This window comes from Nothobranchius furzeri, chromosome 11 (genome assembly GCF_043380555.1).
Source record: "Nothobranchius furzeri strain GRZ-AD chromosome 11, NfurGRZ-RIMD1, whole genome shotgun sequence".
NCBI classification, from domain to species: Eukaryota; Metazoa; Chordata; class Actinopteri; order Cyprinodontiformes; family Nothobranchiidae; genus Nothobranchius; species Nothobranchius furzeri.
In genome coordinates, this window is record NC_091751.1 from 47,488,192 (window position 1) to 47,513,308 (window position 25,117).

The 25,117-nt window shown below is 39.6% G+C and overlaps 2 protein-coding genes across 5 annotated transcripts; one reads left to right on the top strand and one right to left on the bottom strand.

The window, feature by feature from the left end:
• Positions 1-512: 512 nt before the first annotated feature.
• myom1a (myomesin 1a (skelemin)) lies at positions 513-22,431 on the bottom strand. Of its 4 annotated transcripts, XM_015956582.3 has the most exons (38): positions 22,264-22,431; positions 20,414-20,643; positions 16,590-16,727; positions 16,319-16,505; positions 16,066-16,223; positions 15,897-15,989; positions 15,686-15,774; positions 15,423-15,467; positions 13,233-13,394; positions 12,993-13,154; positions 12,661-12,802; positions 12,379-12,578; positions 12,238-12,294; positions 11,555-11,679; positions 11,294-11,477; positions 10,934-11,108; positions 10,486-10,607; positions 9,113-9,309; positions 8,635-8,761; positions 7,835-8,019; positions 7,635-7,749; positions 7,383-7,539; positions 7,195-7,301; positions 6,973-7,017; positions 6,681-6,817; positions 4,828-4,972; positions 4,536-4,595; positions 4,389-4,456; positions 4,187-4,312; positions 3,703-3,783; positions 3,348-3,435; positions 3,201-3,239; positions 2,951-3,056; positions 1,741-1,904; positions 1,588-1,624; positions 1,327-1,349; positions 1,027-1,082; positions 513-862 (listed from the first exon to the last, which is right to left on the bottom strand). In XM_015956582.3, exons 2-38 carry the CDS (start codon positions 20,596-20,598, stop codon positions 596-598), a joined length of 4,554 nt encoding a protein of 1,517 aa, XP_015812068.1. In that variant the 5' UTR covers positions 20,599-20,643; positions 22,264-22,431; the 3' UTR covers positions 513-595. The 4 variants fall into 4 exon arrangements, with proteins under 4 accessions (XP_015812068.1, XP_015812070.1, XP_054597665.1 ...); XM_015956584.3 differs by lacking the exon at positions 3,703-3,783; XM_054741690.2 differs by lacking the exon at positions 20,414-20,643 and having other exon boundaries at positions 22,264-22,399.
• Positions 22,432-22,717: 286 nt separating this feature from the next.
• myl12.2 (myosin, light chain 12, genome duplicate 2) lies at positions 22,718-25,058 on the top strand. The gene is made up of 4 exons (XM_015956585.3): positions 22,718-23,066; positions 23,807-24,015; positions 24,188-24,349; positions 24,572-25,058. The coding sequence occupies exons 1-4, from the start codon at positions 22,933-22,935 to the stop codon at positions 24,742-24,744; spliced, it is 678 nt and encodes a 225-aa protein (XP_015812071.2). The 5' UTR covers positions 22,718-22,932; the 3' UTR covers positions 24,745-25,058.
• Positions 25,059-25,117: the final 59 nt, after the last annotated feature.

Below are 25,117 nucleotides of genomic sequence, written 5' to 3' on the forward strand. Positions count from 1 at the left end.
TACTTTCCTAACAGCTTTAGCTGGGAGAACTTAAATAACCCCATTTTTCCGCTCATTGCATGCTACATTACCCCTCCTTTTCAAAACGCTCGTGTGTGTCTTTTACAAACGACAGCCGCAGCTTACAGCCTCAGTGCATTACATCCAAACACGTTTGAAAAATTGAAAGGGAATGAACTGAACCTGGAAAATATCTGATATTTCAGGTATTCTTAAAAATTCAGAATGCAGCATTCCTTTCTTTCTTTAATACTATTTATTTATTCTTTTTTTGTGGCAATCAGTCCAAAAGTCAAACATTAGCTAAATATAATACTTTATTGCGATGAGGAGCTGATATTGAGCAGTTATTGGCCTTCAGGCTGTTAACCAAGCAAAGATGAATGTTCAACTCCCATAAATGAACTACTGAGAGGACACAAGAGACTGCATACATGTGCCAAGCATCTTATTAGCTTCCTCATCAAACATTACAAAAGTCATTTAGCATTAAAGAAGCAGGAGAATTCACCTGTATTTAAGATTTATTGAACTCCTTTATTGCAGAGGGAAACTATTCGGATATAACTCAGTGGTTACTTTATCTACACGTGTTTTAGTCTTTCTTCTCTTTGCCTTCCTCTTCCTCCGGATTGTACACGCTGACGGTGAACTCTCCAGCCTCTGTGCCGTACTTGTTCTTAACCACGAGAGCGTACTTCCCGGAGTCGGCCGTGGTGACGGTGGCGATCGTGATGCTGGCGAATTTGCCGTGCTCGAACTTGAGTTTGTAGTGATCGTCGGACGTCAGCTCCTTTTCGTTCTTTACCCAGCACACCTCGGGTAAAGGCTCACCCCACACGTTGCCGGTCAGGTTCAGGGACTGGAGGGGGGTTAGAGAAGAGGTGGTTGATGTGTGTCACACAAACATTCATCCCAAATATTGTATCAGCCTTCAAAGAAATGAGACACAGCCAGGATGACAAGAACAGTGGAGGTGGAGACATCTGCATGGTTCAGTGGCGGGGGAACATCTCATCCATTTACCTTGCCCTCTTGGATTGCAACCACATCTGGCAAGCCGCCAACAACACGAGCACGATCTAAGTAAGAAACACATGGGTGAGCCAAGGCTGTGGGTGTTATCTTGTCACGTACCTGGCACTTTTAACAGGGTGAGTGTATACTGTAGCTGTATTTCTTTTCTGTAATTAATTATTCCCTATTTACAGAGATCTAGACCTGTTCAAAGCCACTAAAACCCCTTCGAATAAACAGATCTCTGCAAATATCAATTGTTTTAATAAAGCGTCGCCTCCATGGGGAAACTCTGAAATAACCACTTACTTCTCTCTGCGATCGCTGCCGCTCTGTGAAAAGAAAAGACAAGAGATTGTCAGAGGCATCTAAAAACGGTATCTCGGTTATTTATAAGTTGTACAATACCAGGAAGCATAACTTGAGTGCTTCTGAGAGACCTCCCAAAGTACATAAAGTTTTATTTTAGTTCTCTGAAAACTCTTGCTACATCTGGTGCAAACATCCTCTAACACAGAATCGCAGGATTACGCAAAAGAACAATAGAGCCAGGCAAGCTTGTTTACTTACTTGAGCCTCTGGAACTCTTCGAAGGCCTCCTCCCATACTGAAACAAAACAAATCATTGATTATCGTTTGTGTAAATAAGCGCTAAGTTACGCAAAGGTCAGAGAATTTAATTATTTTTAAAGGTTTGTCTTTGACGCAAAGACTTTCACTCACTCTTGCCACCCAGTTCCAGGACTCTCTTCACACCATCCTTGCCGTCAAAGATATCCATGGTGTATTTGCCCTTGTCCTTCTCGGTGGGTTCATTGATCTTAAGCCAAAGCTGCTCTCCGGTGACACCGGACTTAACTCTCTCTGAAGCAGCAAGCTTAGCGTCTCTGATGAAGAAATCACAGATAAATCACAGAGAATCTGACTCCCATCTTAAAATAAGTTTGCAATAAGGAGGAGTGATTGCAGATGATACTTGAAACTTTTTAATGGGGATCCATCAATAAGAAAATATGAGCAGATATCGATATCAGATACTAATATTGCTGTTATACCCAATGGCCAGTATTTACCAATATTACCTTACTTGGAAGATATCAATAAGCTGAAATATTGTGATTTTTTTGTGTGTGTGTAACAATACTGAATCGATACTTAAAAGCACTGTATCAGTTTTTTATTGAGAATTTTCACACAAATGTTTACTAAATTTCTTTTATGCGGTGCAATTCAAACCGGGACTGGTAGGTGGCAGCAGTGTTTTCCGCCTTCTGACAGAGCAACAAAATCTTGCGATAACATTTGACAGACTTGGAGGCATTTGGTGTACGTTTTTCAATTAAGTTCAGTAAAAAAAAAAATCACAAATACCGTTTTTGTTTTAGTATTGCAAAATATATCATCTCCCCATATTACACACACACACACACACACACACACACACACACACACACACACACACACACACACACACATATATATATATATATATATATATATATATATATATATATATATATATATATATATATATATATATATATATATTGCCAGATTCTTGCCAATAAACACCCCAAATTTAAGAATTATATATAAGTATTTTATATTATTATAGACACACACACACACTACACACATTTAAGCTTCTGAGATGATTACTATCACTGTCAAATGACCAACCAAATGACATCGCCCGATACCGATATTGATGTCGATAAATCGTGCATCCCTAATATATTGAAAGTCTACATGTGAACAAATTTGGTTTGTGAAAACGGTGCATCTTTGTGTGATGTTGTTGAATGACAACTCAAGTTATTTGAATCTAACAAAAAATAATCTGAAAGTAAAATGCAGAGTATTTTATAACCACAAAATTCAAAAACTGTATTCACTGTGTCAGACAAACATGTGCGGTTTGAGTTTTACACACTTGTGAAGCCAGCCGACACGCAGGTTTTCATCATAATATGTGACCATGGAGTAAAGGATGATGCCACTTTCAGTACTAACAACCTGGATTTGAGTAGATGAGTTGGCTGTAACAAAAACACAACAACAGGCTTTAGCGTACAATCGCTAGAAAGCATCAAGTTCAATAATATGGACAAATATTTGGATAATTGATGGAAAGTTGGTAAAACTTCACCAAAAAGTATGAAAATAATTAGTGTTTTCCTCACCAATAACTCTGAACAGCTCGTTCATTACAGCCTGGTATCCTGTGAACAGGAATAAAAGCAAATATAGTGATATTTACAAAACAAATGTAGTTTTAACACCAATTATTTCTAATTTTCTGCTCGTGAAATCCACAAATGAAACTTTACCCGTGTCAGTCAGACTGAAGGAGCTCTTATCTTTTCCTCTCTCGTCTCTAAGGAAGACCTCGTAAATGCCCGTGTCTTGCTTGGAGATCTAGGGCGCAAAGCAAAAAGTCACATAAGTATCCTTGAGGCAAATTATAAATTCCCCTCTTCATTAAACGACGAAGACACAAGATCATTCAACAGACAACAGAATAGCCAAACGGAGACCAATTAAACCGAAAAGTCAAGCTTTTCTCCCGCCCGTGATGCTGCAGGCGTTAAAACATGAAAAAGTGGAGAACATGGAAAAGGGAAGACAAAGAGGACACATGGAGGCATAAGGCGTCAACTTATGGCAGAAAGATTATGTCCAGACTTTAGGTCTTGGTGGCAGGGGAACGTCCTTTGCAGATGGTTTTTTCCTTCCTTTCTCTTTTAATTCTTGCTTAATAATCCACTGTGAATTAGACAAATAAGCCGGTTATTGGAAATGCAGCTGACAGGAGCTCATGGAACGACGCAGACATTCAAAACAAAGTTAGAGATGAAATGAATGAATTAATCTCACATTTCAACATGCTGAATAACAATATACGGGCTTACAAATGACAGAGAAATAATGAAATTTGAATTTCTGCATACAACACACAAACATCCTCACTCCAGCAGCATTTCTGTTGAACTCAGGAGGGTGTATTTTGCTATATTTTTAGTTTAACATGTCAGAATTTATGATTTTTTTGTGTTAGAGATCTTTAGTTGTTAGGGAAACGTCTCACCAAGCTTCACAATAGCTGCATTACAATCAAATTTATTCAGGAGCATCCTCACAAATTGCGGCCTCCATCTAATAAACTGACCTTTCCAATGTTAAAGGTCAGCTCGCCGTCCTTTCTTTCGATTTTCTTAGAATCTTCATCATCCTCTGCAATCTCAATGGAGTCCTTGGACCAAATGATCTCAGTCTCGGCTTTGACATTTCCGATCTATCAGAAAAGAAACCGATTATGTCGAGTCGCCTGAATGTGATTAAAGAAATATTTACGGTCCTGTTTGTTTTACCTTGCATTTCAACAGCACATCACATTCTTCAGTCACAGTGAAGTCAAGGTACTCGACAAAGTGAGGACCTGTGAACAACAATCAGAGCATTATCAGAGCCACTTATTTATGTTGTTAGCATTTAATGTAAAAGAGGTGCCTCCTTGCCTTGTTTCCTGACCCATTCTGCACGCTCGAACTCGGATTTCCTTTGAAGCTCCCTGAATTCTGAAAAAAAGACAAACTGCTTATTTACCCCAGAGAATAAGACAATTGCAGCGTACATTTATATCTCTGCAAAGTGCATGAAAAATAATAAACTGAGAAATGTGACAGGAAAATAAAAGTTTACTTCTGCCCCTCAGTGGATCTAACTGAACTGCAGTGCAGCTTTATCTGGTTCAGATGCTCACTCCTCATCTGTCTTCAAACGGGTGTTTCTTAAAATATCTAATCTTACCTTCTCCAATTAGCACCAGACTGGTTGTGCCCTTAGCTTTTCCATCCACCAGGTTAAAGGTAAACGTTCCCTCGTCTGTGACTTCTAGGGAGTCCATGAACATTTCGATGATGCCAGTGGATTTATCAAACTTCATTGTGTATTTCTGAAAGTAACGAAGCAGAAAAAAATAACACACGTCTATTGGAAGCAAGGTCAAAAGAAAAATTGGAGAATTAAAGCTCCATTTTTTTAGGGATGCTGGATATTGGCTTTTAAACTGACATTCCGATAGTGTCGAACTATTGATTTCCAATACGGTATAAACCGATACCTCATTAAATAAGAAAAACGTAACATTGTAGGTTACTAACGTTACATATCTCCTATCACGCATGCTTACATTTGAAACATTGTTTGTGTAAAATGACAACTTCAATTTAATTAAGTGATGGAAAAGTGCACGGCAGCGTATTACTGTCAGTGTGGGGAAAAAATTAAGGGTCGATATCTCGTAATAAAGAGAAAGTTTATCATTTTAATGAGATATGAATCTAATTTTAACAAGAAACTTTATCGTAATAACGGCAAATAAAAGTCGTTTTAACAAGAACGTTTCTCAAAATATGGCGTTTAATAACTCGTGATAATGAGAAGGGTTGTAACGGTAAAATGGCTTTTACGTAGCGTTCTACTCAGAACGAATGAAGCAGCTATTCCAGTTCTTGATGTTAAACCTTTAGGAGGTACAGCAGCAGCAGCGCCGCAACAACCGATGTAAACGCGCCAAACAACAGTGCTTGAATCAACAAATTACGATCGCTCTCTTTTCTGCCGGCTCTGCCATGCACACCCCGTTACTAAGGCAACAGAGTTACAGATCTTCATCCTGAGAGGTCGCGTTTAATTGTAGGCACACAACATAAAAACACCCACAGATTTCCCACAGTGAATATGCTCGTGTAATATCAGGACATCATTTTTATTGTGAAAAATCACAAAAAGGAAGTCAACTTTTACAACTGCACCTCAACTACAAGTTCTGCTTGGACAAAATATCCAAGTGAGGGCAGTTTTCACTGTTGTTTTCAAAGTGGAGGAAGATCTGACAAAATAAGGAGGGATTTGTTCTTCTGACTTATTACTTCTTAAAAAGACACAAAGAAGCTCTTTCTGACTCCATCTTCTCATTTTGTTTCTTCTGGATGGGATTCAAGCATCCGCGAGACGTCGGGGTTTCGCCTTTTACAGCTTTCTCATTGAGTTATGAAACATGTTATTTCGAGAAGCTTTCTTTAACCCTCTCAGGCTCAAAATAAGTTTTGATTAAAGGACGAACAACTAAGTCCTTCAGGGGTACTTCTGAGTAAAAAATTGCTCATGAAGTACGTATGTGGAGTAACCAGGTAGGCAGGTTTTAACGTTGAAAATCTGCAACGCCTGCCTCCAGAGGGTTAAAACGAGATCAATATCACGTTGAAATGAGATTTAAATCATGTTGTAATGAGAATTTTTCACGTTTTAACGAGAACATTTCTTGTTTTTATTTGAATGATTTGTTAGCTAGCTAGCTACGCGTAGCTCTGTGCTGTGAGGACAGCATACGTTCACTACGTAGGGCAAATTTCTGTTTCACAAGTTGTGCCAAACAAACTAAAATATCTCAAATACTTTAGTTCAGATCTGTCATAGAGGGGAAGTAGCTGAAGAGTTTGATGTATAATATGTGTATAGTATGTAAAGGTTGTGTCATTAAAAGACCGAAATCTGATATTTTCCAATATTAAATTTTAATACAGTTATTGGCAGTTATTAATGGTGGATCGATAAATTTGGACATCTCTTCCATTGTTTTTTTTTTTTTTGGTTCCTACCTTTCCTTCCTCTATGATGGCATCGTTGAAGACGTACTCCACTTGGCAGGCGGGAGTGAATTTCTCCAGCTGAGTCCAGAATCGAACACGACCCTTTTCAAGCAGCTCCATAGCCATTTCACCCTTGAAGGGAATAACTGGAAAAGCACCACATTTATTCAGCTTATGAAGCTAAAGACACAATTCTTAGTTTTGCCACGCCCACGAGACTCAAAGTAACTATTAGATAAAGACTTAAACCATGAAACTTTGAAACTACTCAGCATATTGACGATTTCCAAAAGGTAGTCACCTGGAAACTTGTGCTCATGGCTAAGATCCAGAAGGCGCAGAAGTCCTGTCGAAAACAAAAAGACACAACTTGCAAACAAAGCAGATGAATGTCCTTGATTGGCACCTTGATAACTGGCGCTGAGTGATTTGGGTCAACAACACCCAAGTGTACTGAGATAACGTGAACCAGCTGTTCAAACAGAAAAACGGACGCCTTATTAAGAAGAGTGGGCCGACTCACCCTCCTCAGTGAGAGTGTAGCTGGAGGAAATGCCATCGGTGTTGGTGACCACACAGGAGAAGGTGCCCAGATCTTCCAGAGATGGACTGTTGAAGATGGCTCTGGATCTGAAGGGAAGGAGGAGGTCTTTTGCAAGATTTGGTTCATTCAAATCGGGATGTTTTTGGAGCCATTACAGCTATACTTACTTGCCCTCTTTGTTGATAATAGTCAGGCGAGACGTGTCTACTATTTCCTGGTAATTCTTGTACCAAACAAACTCTGAGCCAGCTTTCATCTCAGAGCACTCAAAGAACATAGAAATCACACCCTCGTCGTCCACATCCACATAAATCTCTTTGGTGCCTGAAAAAAAATGGAAGTAGACAATGAGACTTCATGATGATGAACGTCCAATTGTTTTCCTACGTACACTTTCCAGGAACACGTGGGTCACCCACCAGGACGAGTCTGGGCCAGGATTGGCCCTAAAACAGCTGAAGGTTTTCCAACTCCGACAATATTTTGAGCACGGACACGGAAGACGTAAAAAGTTCCAGCATTCAGCTCGGTCACCTGAATCAGCATGTCAGAAGCAGAGAAGTGGGTGAGTAGGAAACACCACCTAAGTTTCCTTCACGCATGCATCAACGTTCTCTACCTTCATGAACTTGCTTTTGTTGGTCTTCTCATGAACCGCCTTCCAACCTTCCTCCCCAACAGAAGCATCCTTGATATCCAGATAGTAACCGTTGACAGAACTACGACCGTCGAATACAGGAGGTTCCCATAGAACCACGGCGGAGGTGTCACGGACCTCCAGAACATAGAGACCAACAGGAGCACCTTGGAGGACAAAATAATATCGATTACCAGTCAGACATCACCTAAACAATGAGCACCTTGTCATTTCCCCCCAGCTTGATGCTTCAATCTAGTTATTTCTTTGGAATCCATTGAAGATAGATTTGTCACTTTTTGCGTATTTCTGTTTTTCTTTTAATGTTATGACTATTTTATTCATAGACAGCTTGGTAAATGATCTCTGAAAGAACAGTGTTAAAGCTTCAATGACAAATCTGTAAAATATGCTAGCTTAAAACATTTTTCATGCCTCTTTACATTGTTCTAACACAGCATAGCTATAAATACTTTGTGGATATAAAAAAATTAAATTAATGAAGCGGTTCTTTTGCATTTTGTCTAAGAACCTCTGCCGATTAGACCTTTCGGACTGAAAGCCACTACTGGACCATCCGGTTGTCATTCTCACCAAACTGGATAATCGCTGACATTCAACCTCAGAGAAAACCTTCAGCTCCTGCAGGAGTCCAGTGTTGAGTTAAAGATGTGTGATATGTTAGTGTTAGTCATGACAAATCCAACAACTAACTGTTCATATTGTTGTATTAAATCTACAAACGCTGTTTTTGTGGCAGCCTTTTCTGTCCTAACTCATACCTGGAACGGTGATGGTCCACTCTTTGCATTCCAGAGCTTTACTGGGCACAGAGGGTTTACTCACACCGGCCATGTTCATCGCACGCACCCGGAACTGGTAGAACAGATTTTCCTTCAGGTTCTCAGCCTGAATGAAACAAATGCAGATCATGAAACAAATCATCATATTGTGCTAGTTTACTCTTCAGAATCAGATTCACTTTCATTGAGTCAGTTTCAACAAAATTACAGTTTCAGAACAACTCGTCCAAAATTTGACATACAGCAAATTTAAAAACATCACAGGATCAGGCGTGGTTTACAACATAAACCACGCCTGGTGGATAGGAGGGGCAGGCTTCCCCTTTTCAACCGAGAGTTCGCAGCTTTTTCAGCACGCCCTCAGCCTCCGCTGGTCGAGGGTGTGAGAGAGGGTCAAGGACTGAGGAGAGCATTGAGCTAATTCAGAGCTAATATCTAAAACATTTTGCCTTCCCACCTTATAGGAGGTTGTGGTAAGAGCCCGTTCGTTCATTTCGTGCCATTTTCCAAAATGATCTCCCTTCACAGTCCTGTAGTCTATGAAATATCCCCTGATTTCAGCTCCACCATTGTTTAGGGGTGGAGTCCAAGACATGACCATGTAGTCATTGACGGCCTCCAGCTGGGTCACACCGGTGGGCTCTCCAGGTACGGCTGTGGAGTGAGAACACAGCCTCATTAGCATTATATGTAGCAAAAATGCTTCATTTGATGACGTACAAATCTCTCTCTCTCTCTCTCTCTCTCTCTCTCTCTCTCTCTCTCTCTCTCTCTCTCTCTCTCTCTCTCTCTCTCTCTCTCTCTCTCTCTCTCTCTCTCTCTCTCTCTCTCTCTCTCTCTCTCTCTCTCTCTCTCTCTCTCTCTCTCTCTCGTGGTTATTGTACTTAAAGGTGTGGCTCATTTGTTTAATCAATACATTCGCAGAGGTGTGTAGGAATAAATGCCTTGTAAGCTGTACTCGGAGGTAGGAGGGGATAAACTGGTGCACAATTTCCAGGAACTAGTAGTGACTCACAACACAGCCGAGCTTCAGACGGCAGGTTTAGGAGACTTTTTTCCTGATGTATGTACGTCTCTTTGTCTATCTCAGATTGGATAATAGCTTTATCACGGACTTGCAATGTTGACGAGTTTTCTCCACAAATAACACAAGCTTGGAGGATCTTCTGCCGTGTGGTGAGGTGCTAACGCTAATGGTTAGCTTTGACTAGTCAGAACATTCTCTGCTGTTTCCTGGACGCTAAATAAACAGCCTTCCCTGTCGTGAGTCAAGATGGGTGAGTCCATGAATGTTAAGTGTGACGTAGATCTGAGGATTTTCAAATCCTAGAGTTTTACCGTCTGTTTTCTATCAGAAGCTGATGTAGGAGATGGGTGTAGGAGACTATTTTCATGTTCAGTCTGGATGAAATCTCAGTTACTGATTATAATCAGAAATCATTTTTAGTGTTCCACACCTTTAAAGCACCACACTTTTCAAAAATGTTTTCAATGGAAAACAATACTTACACCCAGGCAAGTTTCATGCTAAGAAAAGCTGAGGCCCGGCGAGACTCTCCATAAGGTCATGCTCTCTAAGCTAGGCCATGCACCAAGAGGCTCTCCTGAGGAGTTGTACAACAGCAAAACACAACTCAGGCTAAATCCAGTTAAAGACAAATCAATACAGATTCAGAGCATTTGAAAATATCCCATTGGCATGGTTAAAATAAACACGTCTAAACACATTGTTAGTGTTGAAATATTCCATGCCTGTGTACTCGCAGCATGATAAAAACTTCATGATTTAGTAGCAGGAGGCAGCATGGACTGAATATTGGATGCACTCACAGATGGCTGCTTGTACAACCACAGCATCAGAAGTGGAGGAACATTGGCTGTATCCTGCAGCGTTCACCGCCTTCACCCTGAACACGTAGTTCAGCCCCGTGTTGAGGCCGTGACAGACAAACCTGGAGGGAATACACTTCAGCTGGTTGGGATTTATTAAAAGATGCACCATCTAGGAAGAAGTTGCTGGAAGATTAAATTATGAATTAGGTATACGCTTGGATTTTATTAATTTTGAGACGAAAATAAAACCCACAAATGAGATTATCTGTAGCATTAACATTTTCCACCATGAACATCCATGTTTTAATCATTTCTTAAAGGATTTTGTAAGATGCTTTTACTTTTCATATCATAATTTTACTCTTTGACTATAAACCATGTGAATGAGCAGCAGTGATGCAATAATAACTGAAAGAATATGAGTTGTTGTTTTGTTGATGCACACCTGGTTTGTTTTACAGGTTTATTGTTGCAAGGCGTCCAGACATCAGTGCCCACCACACTGCATTCAATGTAATAGCCAACCAGCTGCTTGGCATCCTTAGAGGCTCCCCAGAAGACCACCACAGAGGTGTCGGTGTTCCTGGTGGGTACTGGAGTGCCTGGAGCGGAGGGCTGATCTGCAGGAAAATCAAGACAGAACAAAAACTCTCTAACAGGAAGTAAAAGTAAGATCAGAAAAGGATAAATCATCCAGATAAAAACAAAGATGCTGCTGTTTTTAAATCCTCTCCTAAGACAGACGCAGCAGCAGTCTCTGGGGGCAGAGCTCGTGCTGACGCACCCGTATGCTCTGTCAGCTCACCGAGTTTATCTCCAACTGTGATTTCTCCCGTGGATTCGGAGGGCTCGCCCACGCCGGCGGAGTTGCAGCAGCGCACACGAAAGCTGTAGGATTTACCCTCAGCCAGGTCAAAAAGGGCAAAGCGAGGAGACTTCACCGGCATGCCGGTGTTAACCCTCTGCCAGGTGTCTGACCCGGAAACACACTGAAGAAAACAGGGAGCCACGAATCTGTCAGCGATGCGATCTGAGAGGGAGAAAACTTCCAATCTATTCTCCTCACCTTCTCAATGTAATACATGACCCCCTCATGACCCCTCTGCACTGGGGGCTTCCAGGCAAGCACCACGTAGCTCTTGGTTGCCTCGGTTACAATGACATCGGTTGGTTCTCCAGGAACAACTCCCACTGTAGGACCAGAAAACAAAAGGAAAACTCTTCAAAAGCCTCAGGTAAACTAGCTAGTCAAAAATACACAAACCCACTGACATTTTAAAATCAGGAACTTTGAAAACCAGTCAAAATATTCTGATTGAACCCTTAATTCAAAGCCTGATCCTTTCAATAACCATTATTAGCTCATTTACATATAGCGGTAAATTTAATAATCATTCAAATTTTTACAAAACAGTGAAATCATTTAATAAAACTGGCCCATGTCTTCGGCAGTGCACAGATCGTCCACCAGAGGTCAGAATACACATACAAGACTCTGGATTTTTGAGGAATGTACCAATACTGGTAAGGGGGTAGAGCACTTCGATCCTCAAATGTATCAAACAGGACAAATTTAGAGGATGGAATTCCTGCTGCTCTGTGTCAAATCGAGTGGGACTGCACCATGGAAAAAAAGATGAACAGACTGAAAAATAGTGCTAAGAGATTTAATTTTGATCCACTTCATGAGATCTGACAAGATAATTTCAGTCCTTTTGCCCATTATTTGTAATAAAATAGTTGTCAAACCGGTGGGATCCTCCTCTGTGAACCTGATCACCCCGGTCCATGGTGCTGAAGGCCCGGCTGTTGGATAAAAAAAAAAAGATAAGAGGTTTTACGCTTTTCCTTTTTTAAGTCTCTCATTGAGTTTGCTTTTGCAGGTCCAACCTCTCAGTCTGGCCCTGTCAGATGGATCCATGGCAACAACAGCCTCAGAGACGCGGGATGGACGACTCACTCCCTCCTTGTTCAAGGCCCTCACCCTGAAGACGTAAGAACGTCCTTCCACCAGTCCCGTTACTGGGAAGCGGGCGTACTTCACTGGGTTATCGTTACATTGAGTCCAGTGATGGGCACCCACCTCACACCTGTCAGCGTAAAATACATTTTACCTCCCTTAGATGATGCTTCAGAATTAGTTTTTAATGTGACGTTTGTTTCTTGACTAACCTATCAATGTAGTATCCCAGAATGGGACTGCTGCCCTCCACCGCTGGCTGCTTCCAGGTTACCACCACATAATCCTTATTAACGTCATGGCAACGCACATCCAGCGGGGCCACAGGAACCCCCTCCACCTCCACATCAGCATCTGGCACAGGAAGAGGGAGATGCATGAACTTAGAAGTGCTGCTTCAGCTGGCCTCACTGTAGCTAGATTACATTAAACTCTAACCAGACAGTTCAAAGGGTTGAACTCATTCGGCGGTTGCTTTAACTAAATGCAGACAGATAAGAAAACAACTCGGAGAAAAACGAACCGTTAACTTTATGCACTTTACCTCTGACAAACACGTAGGCCGAGTAGGTGTCAAAGCCTGATTTGGTGTTGACGCGCACGGTGTACATGCCCTCGTCCTCCTTGTTGAGGTGGGTGAGGGTGAGCACGGCCCGCTCCCCGGACCAGTGGGTGTGCACCCATTTAGACGGCTTCAGAGGGACCGCTGAGAATATAAATCACAATCAGGTTTAAGTACAGAATCACATTTACATTTTTCTTATTTTCTGGGTTTTCTCCTTACAGTTTCTGTACCACACAACTTCAGGTTGGTATTTCTTCACAGTGGGAAAGATGATGATGGTGCAGCCCAGACTCAACGTTTCCCCTTCGCGGCCAAAAGCCACCTCAAATTGATCAATGATCGATGTTTGAAAGGTCACACCGTGCTCAGGGCAGAAACCATCTGCACACAGAAAAGAGACGTCAACTTTTGGACTCTTTAATTATTATAATCTTTGCCAAAGGTCCACACTAAAGAATAAGCATTAAACATGTTGTTTATTCACCTGTTGTCATTAAAGCAATGAGCAATTTTGTGTCTAACTTGGCTTATAGATGACGAGGCTACGGTGGGTGCACTGCTTAGCAAAACAAAGTTGACTATTTACCTAAATGGGAGTCGCTAGTTTTATTTAAAATCAGTCAATGCTAAATTGCCCGTGACTTTTAAGCATCTTGGTTTGTTACACAAAACTTATACTGAGATCTATTAAAACAGGATGTTTCTGGATTTCTGTTTGCAGAAATACACTTTTATTAATTGTGAAGCTCGAGGGTCAACATGCCTGACTTTCGTGCAGCCTACGGATGCTTGAACCGCCGCTGTGACAAACTGAGACAACGTGGGATCACCTGTCATCTGTAACTGTTGCAAAGAAAACCTATACTTGTACAGTTTTCAGTCTGTTCATTGTTTTTATGTCAATAAAATAATTTGAAACTGTTGTTCCATAGCTGCTGCTACCTCCTTCTATACATTTATCTGGTTTTATGATTGTTGAAAATCTCCTTCACAAGATAAATCCATTATCCATCTATCTTATTTATTACTGTAATCCATCTTGTTTATTAACCTAATCTATCTTTTGATTATTTCCTAACTTTTTCAGAAAGCATTTCCAAAGAGCTTATAATTAATAAATGAAAGTCAATAAATAAGAAAACAAAAGTTAAGAAACAGTGAAAATACAAAATAATTTGCTGGGTGAAATTTTATTGCTGGCGGGCCGGTTCTGGCTGACAGATGTGATTTGGGTGTCAGTTGTCTTATTTGTTGGGGTGCACAATTTGTATCTGTGTTCTGTTAATGTGGGCTTTACCTCAAAGGAACCTTGAAATCTCATCTCTACACAAATCCTATTTCACAAACCAGGAATAAATAAATAAATAAATAAATAAATAGATAGATAGATAGATAGATAGATAGATAGATAGATAGATAGATAGATAGATAGATAGATAGATAGATAGATAGATAGATAGATAGATAGATAGATAGATAGATAGATAGATAGATAGATAGATAGATAGATAGATAGATAGATAATAGATGATAGATAGATAGATAGATATATCTATATAATATAATAGGCTATGCATACTTTAAATTACTATAGCTTACAATTAAATGTGTTATCTATGAAAGATTAAATGCTTTGTGGAGTGAAACAACAGGAATTTCTGGGCCAAACCCATCCTATTTCATAGACGCATCTCTGGTGTTTATAACAAATCAAACCTTTTGAAAATCAGTTGTAAATTGAGCAAGTTAGAGTTATTTAAATAGTACATGCACCATACACCCCAATGTCAAGACAGGGGGCAGCTGTCTGAGGTAAGATGGCCTCCACGTTCCTACGTCGCATCCCATTGGCGAACAGCGGGGACAAGGCATCTAGTGTTTATATACATATCTATGGTTATGCTAGCACTTAGCCTTTTCAGTTTGCCAATCATGAATAAAAAGCACAAAAAGAAGAAAAATAAGTCATTTGCGCTTTTGTTGGTATCATGGTGGAGCCTAGAAATAAAAGTAAGAGAGTAATGTTTTTGGAGGCAAAACAAAGAGCTAAAACCAGAGTGAACTTGATGGGGCCTAGTTTGAAGAAGTGAAAGGAGGCTACAAATCACGGACTGATGGTGACCTGGCTTTGTTGCTACTAGACTTTTAAGTAATAATATTTTATGTCCAACAGTGTGGATTTAGTATTAGTTGGTTCATGTTGGTGTTAGCTTGTTGTTAGCACTAACTACAGGTTTAAAATATGTTCTAACAAAAAGAAACAGCAAAATATAAATAAAATAACTTAAGATCATAGTGAGTGGCCCTTTATGAATGTTAAATGTTGCTACAAAACAGGATATTTAGCTGTTGTTTTTGCCTAATGATAATAAAACATATTAAAAATGATATTAAAATACATATTCTCACGTGGTTTAGGATCAAATAGCCCTTCTTCCTCGCCCTCCTTATACCCTATGGAGAAATATTCCAGTCAGCAATCTTACTGGACACAAAGACCTTCAGTAAATGATGAGCACATACTAAATGATAAACAGTTCATTTGACTGAAAAAAACTGTGGGACCCTAATGACATGAAATGACTATTTCACTTAAATTAGCTTTTTGGCTGAAGGAGAAACAAACTTCTGCTGAATTATGTGGAAAAAAAAAGCAAAATAGCTATACCTACTTTTGACAACAACAGTGGCTGCTGAGGACGCTTCTCCTTTCACATTGAGGGCAGAGGCATAGTACTGAGCAGTGTCCAGGAAATCACAGCTACAAGTAAAACGTGCACAAATAAGAAGTCGCTGCCCCTTTTTGCACTGAAGAAGGTTGAACGCTGATCAATCCCAGCTGAGGCCATGCAGGCAACATGTGTGAGGTGAATGATTACCTACTTCTTGATCTCCAGGGAGTGCATGTTGTAGTTGCTTTCAACTGTGTACTTCTCAGGGTGGGCCTTGGCATCAATGAGCACATTGTTTTTGTACCTTGAAAAAAGCACAAAGACTGTTTATAAATTTGTGCAAAAGTCTCATCAGACTATGAGCTTGAAAGGAGACTCACCAGGCGATCCTCGGTTTGGGCCATCCGGCCACGGTGCAGTGCAGTCGGACCGTCCTCCCCTCCCAGACAGTCTGTCCACGAGGCTTGACAATAAACTCTGGACGGTGCGTCAGCTTGTCTGGGTTCATTTTCTTACGAAACTCCATCCATTCCTCCATCTGGAGGATGAGAACAAACCCAACTTTTGATATAAGTGTAAATTTTTTGCTAAAATAGGTTTTTTGTCACTGCAAATTCACAAAAGCGGACTGACCGTCCTGTCAAACTGCAGGCGTTCTGCAGATTCCCTGACGTGCTTTGTCCTGGTTTTCTTCTCCACTCGGACCTGCAGAGCCTCTTTGGCGTCCCTGACGAACAGGTTCCTCATGGCCACATAGTTAATCCCCTCCTCCGTGGCATCTTCCTCTTGGGTCTCCATCAGACCCCGAACCACATCATGACTTAAATAAACCAACACCAACATGACGTGAGAAATGATAAATATCCTCTAAATGCATTCAGTATCAATAAAAACAAAAACTCACTTGGCTCTGAATACAGGAACGACGTAGCCAATGACTTCCTTATCCTTGTCCATCGCCAGGTAGGTGCGTTTGGCTCTTTTGGGTAACGGGCTCAGTTTGACCTCCTGACCCTTCTTTGTTTTCACAGAGGTCTTCAGGCTTTGAGAGAAAACATAGAAGTCAGAATAAGTTGTTCCAAAACATACCTGTGCAGATATTAACACTTTCATTCATGCATTTAGCCAACAGCTCAATCCAAAACGGGTTCAAAAATAAAAAAATATATACCAAAAAGTTTCTCTGTGTCTTAATATCTGCTTTTTTATTATTTATTGTTTGTCAATATCTGCAAAAAATAAAAAAAAATTCCCCCCAAAAACTCAAAAGGGAGCCTAATTCACGCCCATGTTCTTCCAGACCGCTGGTCTCCGGAAATAAGAAAAAATAAACGTAAGTGAATGGGGCATAAGCTATTTTCTAATGCTGTTTGATACGTGCCATGGGTTTCACAATCGATGTCCGTGAATTTTAAACACGCATCCTGATGCCAAGAAACCGCTTAGTTTTGAACAGTGGCAAATTTTATTTTAGGTTTTGTGCAAACAGACGTGTAGAACAAACGCTCGAAGGGCTTGGCGATATGGCCTACAATTAATATCACAATATATCGAGGATTTCTCCTCGATAACGATAAATGGACGATAACTACAGGTATGTGCAGAAACAAAAGTTGTCCACTAGATGGGGCTGTCACGTGTAATACCTTGAGTAACATTTTTACCTGACTCCAGGTGGTACAGCTTCTTAAAGGGACGTGAACGTTGCCAACCTAGACACATCTTTTCATTTTTGTATTATCAAATTTATTTACAAGGGAAAATTTATCACGATAAGAGTCAGAAATTTTGATCACGATAACATTTTAGATTTTTTGCCCAGCCCTAAATGCTCGTCTCACCATAATGGTGTCAGCCAATCAAAAACGGAGAACGAAACGGCTGTAAGTTTAGCGAGCCTTGAATCTTTCTTCTACGATGACAGAAGGAGCATTAAACATGGAGGAAACCAAAGTAAACAATCTGGCCACGATGTGGTAAGTGAGATTCTGCATCTGATTTGTAATCATGACATTTACGAATTTTTACAAGCTAAGAAATCTCAAAGTATTAGACAGATATAGTCAAAACTCACATGATTTCTTTTTGTTTAAATTCCAACATATGTGTGATTCAGGGCATAAGGCAGATTAGAAAAAAAGCTTTTATACTGTAGCTCCGATCACTTGCAATCATTTTTTTGGTGTTCCGGAGACCCATGAGGAGGAGACTTAAGGCACCCTGTACTCCAGCTATGAGCTATTTGAAGAAGTCAACTTTTTTTTCTGCGAAGACTCCTACCTTCACATCACTTTCAAACAACAAGGCTGCAGTGCATTCCTAAAATAGCATTAAAAGCATGACCCTTTAAATAAACACCAGTTACATAAACCCATATTCATCTGACTCTGTAGCAGACGACGATGCATTCGAGTCCACCTCTGACAGATACTACTCCCTGACTCACTCTAACCTTCTGTTTGTCACCAGTGTTTATATATGGAACATGGATCCATGGCTGTGCAGGGAAAAGTTTATTTTAAAGCCCTGCTCTCACTTAACAAGGCCACCCTTCCGTGTCTATGTGGCCTGGTGGAGAAGTGGGACATCATGTCATTGGTGAGCTCTGCTTCAGGGTCCAGACTCAGTGCACAGCAGAGACATGAATTTAGGAAGGCTGTCTTGAAAGGTTTCTGCACCGCTGAGAAGTTACTTCCCCTGCTGACTCACCAGGTGCATCAGGAGAATAAAAAGACGAGTTCCTGTATGTGTGAGTCAGACTGAATATTTTCATGCACACACAAATTTAGATATAAGACGTTACCGCAGAACAGATGTGCACTCCTGCTTCTCGTTTGGAAACGGATTCAAGATTCGTTATAGAAGCCAGAGAGGATTTCTAGATTTAGTTGTTGCAATAGAAACGTCTCACGTTAGGTGTGCAGAAATAGTGATGTTGTCTGTGAATATAACAGGCAGTGCCTTGTGCCTTTCCACTGTGTCCATCCAACATGTACACAAAACCCAACAGTTTAAAGAGGTCCTTCACTGAAAAAACATTTTTAATTGTTATTTTTTTAAATCAAAGTCATTCTGAGTTTTTCATGCAGGCTGAACATGAAAATGGTCTCTTACCCATATCTCCTGCATTAGCTGATGGGAAATAGACAGCGAAACGCTAAGATTCGAAAATCCAGACAGATCTGCATCACACTGTCACTTAACATTCATGGACTCATCCATCTTGACTCACGACGGGGAAGGCTGGTGTTTATTTAGCATCCAGGAAACAGCAGAGACCAACTGGGCTAGCATACGCTAACCGTTAGCATTAGCGACTCCCTTACACAACAGAACTCCTTCAGGCGTGTGTCAGGAGACAAAACATCAACATTGCAAAGCAAACAAGGCAAGATGTCTAAATATCAGGAAATAGGACTCAGAATCCTGTCGTCTGACGTTACTCTCTCCTCCAGCGGACTACAAACATGCGCACGTACCGGAGCTTTTTTCCCCCAAAAAACAACTTACAAGGCATTCATTCCTACTAGAGATCACTTCAAATGTTTTAAAAATATGAGTCAAGGACCTCTTTTAAAAAAATTCTCAATGAATCTCAGGTGATGCCTGACAGCTACATCTCAAATCCATCTTCATTACTGACAAAAGAACAACCAGGAGAACGCAAAAACAGATATCTTGATTTACTGAACACGTACAGAACTTTTTAAATATGGGAATAAAAATGTTCAACCCAAGTCCTAATGGGGTAATCAGAAAAACACTGGTCGAAAAATCCATCAGGCATGAAAATTTTAGATTTTGTGTTGTTTGTCTCTTAAATGAAACTACGCCAACAAAAATTGAGGAATATTGTAGAATATTCACTATAATTTTCATCATTACAAAGAGATGTTGGCAACAAATTATTAATCATCAAATTTTATTTGACATCTTAAAGGGATACGAGGCAGTGTTGCTTGTTTTAGCACCCCCTGGTGTCCGTTATTAATTCACTGTGGTTAAACCAAAAAGGAAACTTATCTCCTCGTTGTGCAATCGTCTTTTTAACAACTTAATCTAACAGCTGAAATGTCTCCCCAGCTTTCATGAGTTTCTAGAGGAGCGGTTGTTCACTAAATCAAACAAATCATCTCAGTTCACGGTAGGAAGTGTGCTGGAAGAGGACTCCACTCCACAGGTCCCCCCAACAGTAGGGAGCACCCGCCAACTCTGAAATTGCAAGTGCGGTTTTCTGGCCACTGGGGGTTTGGGGCTCTGAGTCACATTCTGTTAACCGTGTAAAGGGTCATTTTAGCACATACTGGCTCACGAAAATGATTTGAAAATATGTTGCATAATATTCCTTTACAAAAATTGGAAGTTGTTGCAGTGCAAAAGCATTGGAATATCTCATGAATGTTATTGATTCATTTTTGTAAAATCTCAGTCTGCAGAATCAATCAGCATGCTGCCATAGATATTCAATTTTAAATTTCAGCAAAATCACACGACTGTTTAATTACAAGACCTTCTACATGTAGATTTTATGACATTAATTTAAGAAACTGAAACAGAGAAAGACAAGAGTGGCTAAATTCTACCAAAGTACCTATACGTCTACTAAAAATATTCTTCAAACTTCATGTTTTCACCCAAAATGTCAAATCCAACACATTTTAATTGCATTTACATGAAATCTTGAATTTATTCATTAATTTCTGCCGTCATTTTGACACCTTGCCTTACCGATGGCTGCTGGTCTTGTGAGTCTGGTGGGTGGAGAATGCCTGCCTGCTAGCAGATGACCTGGTGCTCAGATAATAGCTGCTCTCAAAGTGCTGCTGCGTCTCCAGCTGTTGATGCAGCTCCTGCTTCTCCAGCAGTTGACACAGCTGCTGCTGCTTCTGCTCCACTTGCACTGATCCTGACATCCTGAGGGCCACTCCGCCAACTTTAAAGCGACTGCCTTACCAGCCCTGTAAATCAACCTCGCTGTTATTAGCAGGTGGATTTCCCTAATTGTGGGTTAGTTGCAAGAAGCGGGTGGAAATTAGATATTAGGAGGGATAGCTTAGAAAATTAGTGACTGCTTAAAATGTTGTTTTATTTAGTTCTGCTTGTTATTAGTTTTTATTATTTTTGCTCATAAAGCATTAGTTTTGCTTAAGTTCTACCTCTACAGTGTAAAATTAAGCAGCAGCTGATGAGTAACTTGAGGCAGCAGTGGTTTTTATTTTGTGATAGAAAGTCATTGATATTCAGATAACATTTGGATTAGAACACTAAACATAAATAATAATAAAAACACCTAAACCTTTTATTTTTCTTCTTAAAAATAAAAAATATGGATTTTTATTGAAATATTGTGCTATTAAAATTATTATATGGATTTAAATAGCTATGAAAATAGTACTAAATGCAAAATATTGAAATTCATTAGAAAAAAATGTGTATTTTTTTGGTGTAATGATACAAAAACTGAAACAGATCCAAATTTTAGAAAGATCCCTGAAGGGCCTACAAAACCAAAAGCCCAGAAGGGTCAAAAGTCTCAGAGGGCTACTGGTCTGTCTTACTTGCCAAAAAGAAGTTAAAAATGATCACAGAGACACTAATATTGATTGGAAAATGTAATTGAAGAAAGAAAAAAAATATATAAGCCCACATGAAATGCTAACTGATGAAAATGAGGGAGAAAGATGCTTTGAACACATCAAAAATGACACACAGTGGACAAAAATACTATGTCATAAAACACAAAATACATAAATAATAAAAAATTTGACAAAAAAGATAAAAAAATTTGACAAAAACATGACTAAACAGGGAAATAATCACATGAGCAGAGTTGCAGAGTTATATGTAAACCACCAAACTATTCAAAACACTATAAAAACACAAAGAGAAGCAATGATGTTAGAGAGAATTCTTCTGTCTCTTTCATTCGAAGGTTTTACTGGCGGTAGGACAAGAGGACAAGTGCTTGAGCCTTTTACACATCTGTGTCCCAGGGCCTGACGCTTCTAATAATCAATGCATCACCCTAAAGATGGAGTTGACCATGTTTCTGGCTTTAATTACAGCAAAATACACATATATTTGAATTAGTCCTAATTCTGATCACCGGTAATTCAGTAAATCTATAATACTGTGATGACAGACAGGACAGAAAAATGTGCATCTGTCTCAGGGGCAGAGAACCACATTGTTTTGCAAGTTTAGCTGCTATGTGTAGCCTAATAATTTACAAGAGACAAATATGCTGCTTGTTAAATGCTTCAACATCCGCTGCAAGCAGTTTAAGCTGTTAGGAAATGCAAATTCAACCAAACCACTGATCAGTATGAGCTAAAATGATCAATCTAGTTAATAAAACCTTTTCCCCAATTCTATGTAAGACATTAATTGATGAGTATTATTATTATTATTAGTTTATATATAGACTAGTTTGATCCACAAGAACAGTATCAAATAAACATAAAAATATCAAATAAACATAAATAAAAGATGAATAAGCCTAATTAAAGATCTAAAATTATTTAACAAGGCAAACCTAATTTATGATGATTTTAAAAATTACATCGTGCATAACTCACCACAAATTTGAACTAAACAATCCTCAACAAGGAAAAAAGGTGCGTTAATCCAAAAGTAGCTAAAGCAAGTTTAGATTCAGGCAAAGCAGCAGGGTGAGGGCAGTGGACAGGACAGCAGTCCACAGAACAAAAATAATGCTGCCACTCGGCAGAACGCACAAGACACCGTCAGGACCTTTTAAGGCCAGGGCAGTTTTAAATTTAGAACACGAGATGGGCCACAGGAGCTGCTGGGCCTGTCCCTCAGCTGTGCAGAGGAGAGCTCAAGCAGCGACTAAAATCCTGGCAAAACCCACAGGTGAAAATCAGCACCATGTGACCTCAGTTCTATTCTATTAATCAACTTTAAACTAAGTGTTCCATCTTAATTCCGTATAGTTAAAATGAAGCAATTATACTGTATCGAAGTACAAAGTTTGGCTAATTTAATTTTCAGATGGAGTTTCATATACCGAAACGATCTATTTTTGGAAAATGCTTACTATAAACCTACGTTGTTGCTGCCATCTCGTGGTTAAAAACATAAACTACAACTTTCGGTTGAGAATTTCAAACGCCTAAATATAAAACAAAACATAGAGGAAAAATGTATAGTGTGTATTATAAAAAACAGATTTGTATCAACTATTGAAAAAAATCAATACGAATGCTATAAAACCCCTGCAGTATATGGAACATTCCACTGTGTTGGTTTCTTCCAGTTCTTCTCCGACTCCGATTGGTCGGTTTCTTCTTCGTCATTCTGTTGTCTTGGTAGCTTCCTTTAACGCCTTTTTGGTTAGAACTTTTACATTTTTTCTCAGGTACGTGATTATTGTTTATTTTAATCAACACATGATAAATCTATATAATTAAAAAACGTGCCAGATATTTATTTTATTTTATTTGAATTCGTCTCAGCTAATGTGCTAAAGCTAGCCCGTTATGTAGGTCAGTAGCGATAGCTGTCGGTGATAAATAATGATTACATTCACTTCCCATGGAGTTAAATGGTGTATTAGAGGGTAATCATGCATTATAATAATATATTTGTAACTGAAATGTAAACTGGATAGTACGCCACATTCCTGTTAGATTTAGTAAGTCACCGTTACTAGATATATGTGTAATTAACAATAACATACATGTTCGGCGTTTTAATTATCCTTTGGCAAATTTACTGACAAAATCAAAAAACAAACAAACAAAATACAGAAATAATAATTCTAAAGATCATTTAGACGGTGGGTAGAACAAATACTTCTTCAATATATGAGCTAGTGTAATTTATGCAAATGATAGTCAAATTTCCAAGCGGCCTTGAATGCCTCCTAACATACGCAGTACATAATTTTTCAGTCAGATATGTCCTTCCCTAAGTTTAGACTAGATTCCATACAAAATAAATTATCATAGCATCAAGAAAGGACAAATAATGATGCGCCCAAGATTGTTAAATTAGCACAGCTTAAACATAAAAAATTTGCCTTTGAGGTAAATTATTTACTACTTCCGGGTTATTCCATCTGCTGATCACAAATCCTCAATGTCATCATGATTCTAGGAGAGGGAACCTACCAGTCTGCAAAATGTCAAGTAAAAGGGCCAAGGGAAAGAACACCAAGAAGCGACCCCAGCGTGCTACCTCCAATGTGTTTGCTATGTTTGATCAGTCCCAGATCCAGGAGTTCAAAGAGGCGTTCAATATGATTGACCAAAACAGAGATGGATTTATTGACAAAGAAGACCTTCATGATATGCTCGCCTCACTAGGTATGACTTTTACATTCTGATAATATGTAACGGCTGTGGGAGCAATAAACAAGTAGCAGTCATTCAAACCCCTCAAGGCTACATGAAAAATCTTCTGGTATTGTTTTTGCATAATCTGATCTGAAACCTGGGCAATGAGGTTAGAACTTGGAACCTATTTTGTGTTTTGCAGGTAAAAACCCCACTGATGACTACCTGGAGGCTATGATGAATGAAGCTCCTGGCCCAATCAACTTCACCATGTTTCTGACCATGTTTGGAGAAAAGCTAAATGGCACCGATCCAGAGGATGTGATCCGTAACGCTTTTGCGTGTTTTGATGAAGAGGGCACAGGTGATGATCTTAACCATCAAATCCTCCACCGCATCTCATTTTTTAAATTGTCATCAGTGTGTTCATCATTGCTTTGGAAACATTCTCTTTCATTTTGTCCAAAACATTAGACTTCACATTAATTTGCGTTAACTTTCCACTTACAGATAATGCCTTGCCTTTCTGTAATAATAAATGTTTTAGTCACACTTTTTTCTCAAGATAAAACTATTTTCTCCCCAGGTATGATTCAGGAGGAGTACCTGCGGGAGCTGCTCACTACCATGGGCGACCGCTTCACAGACGAAGACGTGGACGAGCTTTATCGAGAGGCACCAATCGACAAGAAAGGCAACTTCAACTACGTAGCATTCACACGTATTCTAAAACACGGTGCGAAGGACAAGGACGATTAGTGATGTGCTGCACAAGGCTCTGTTCATACTTCATGTGCTTCTTTTAATGCGTTTCTACTTCATCTGAATCAGCTATATTCTGTAGTTTGGCTTCTGAAAAGCAGCACTGTTGTTTATAGCCTTTTGAAGGTCATTTGTTTAAGCTGCTCTGTGGACCTCTGGGTCTCCCTTCCCTCCTCCAGACTTGTTTTTTAATTTTTTTTTTTTTTTTTGCTTATTTGCACATTTATGACATCACTACGGGGTCTGTCCTGGCAAGTAAAGGCATGAGAAGACCCCATTGATAAAGCTGGAAATAAACCAACACAAGAGGTTTTGGTCTGATTGAATCATGTTTTGTTTGAAAAATGTCAAGTTTTGAGATGAAACTGAA

Bases quoted from the DNA above. Each gene is read 5' to 3' on its own strand.
- myom1a (XM_015956582.3), bottom strand. From the start codon at position 20,598: ATGTCAGGATCAGTGCAAGTGGAGCAGAAGCAGCAGCAGCTGTGTCAA. The intron at 16,728-20,413 runs GTAAGGCAAGGT...TTTCTCTCAAAG, and splicing joins CACAAGACCAGCAGCCATCG to CCTGAAGACCTCTGTGAAAA. The intron at 16,224-16,318 runs GTCAGTCCGCTT...CTCATCCTCCAG, and splicing joins GCCTGCAGTTTGACAGGACG to ATGGAGGAATGGATGGAGTT.
- myl12.2 (XM_015956585.3), top strand. From the start codon at position 22,933: ATGGAACATTCCACTGTGTTGGTTTCTTCCAGTTCTTCTCCGACTCCG. The intron at 23,067-23,806 runs GTACGTGATTAT...TCATGATTCTAG, and splicing joins ACTTTTACATTTTTTCTCAG to GAGAGGGAACCTACCAGTCT. The intron at 24,016-24,187 runs GTATGACTTTTA...TGTGTTTTGCAG, and splicing joins TGATATGCTCGCCTCACTAG to GTAAAAACCCCACTGATGAC.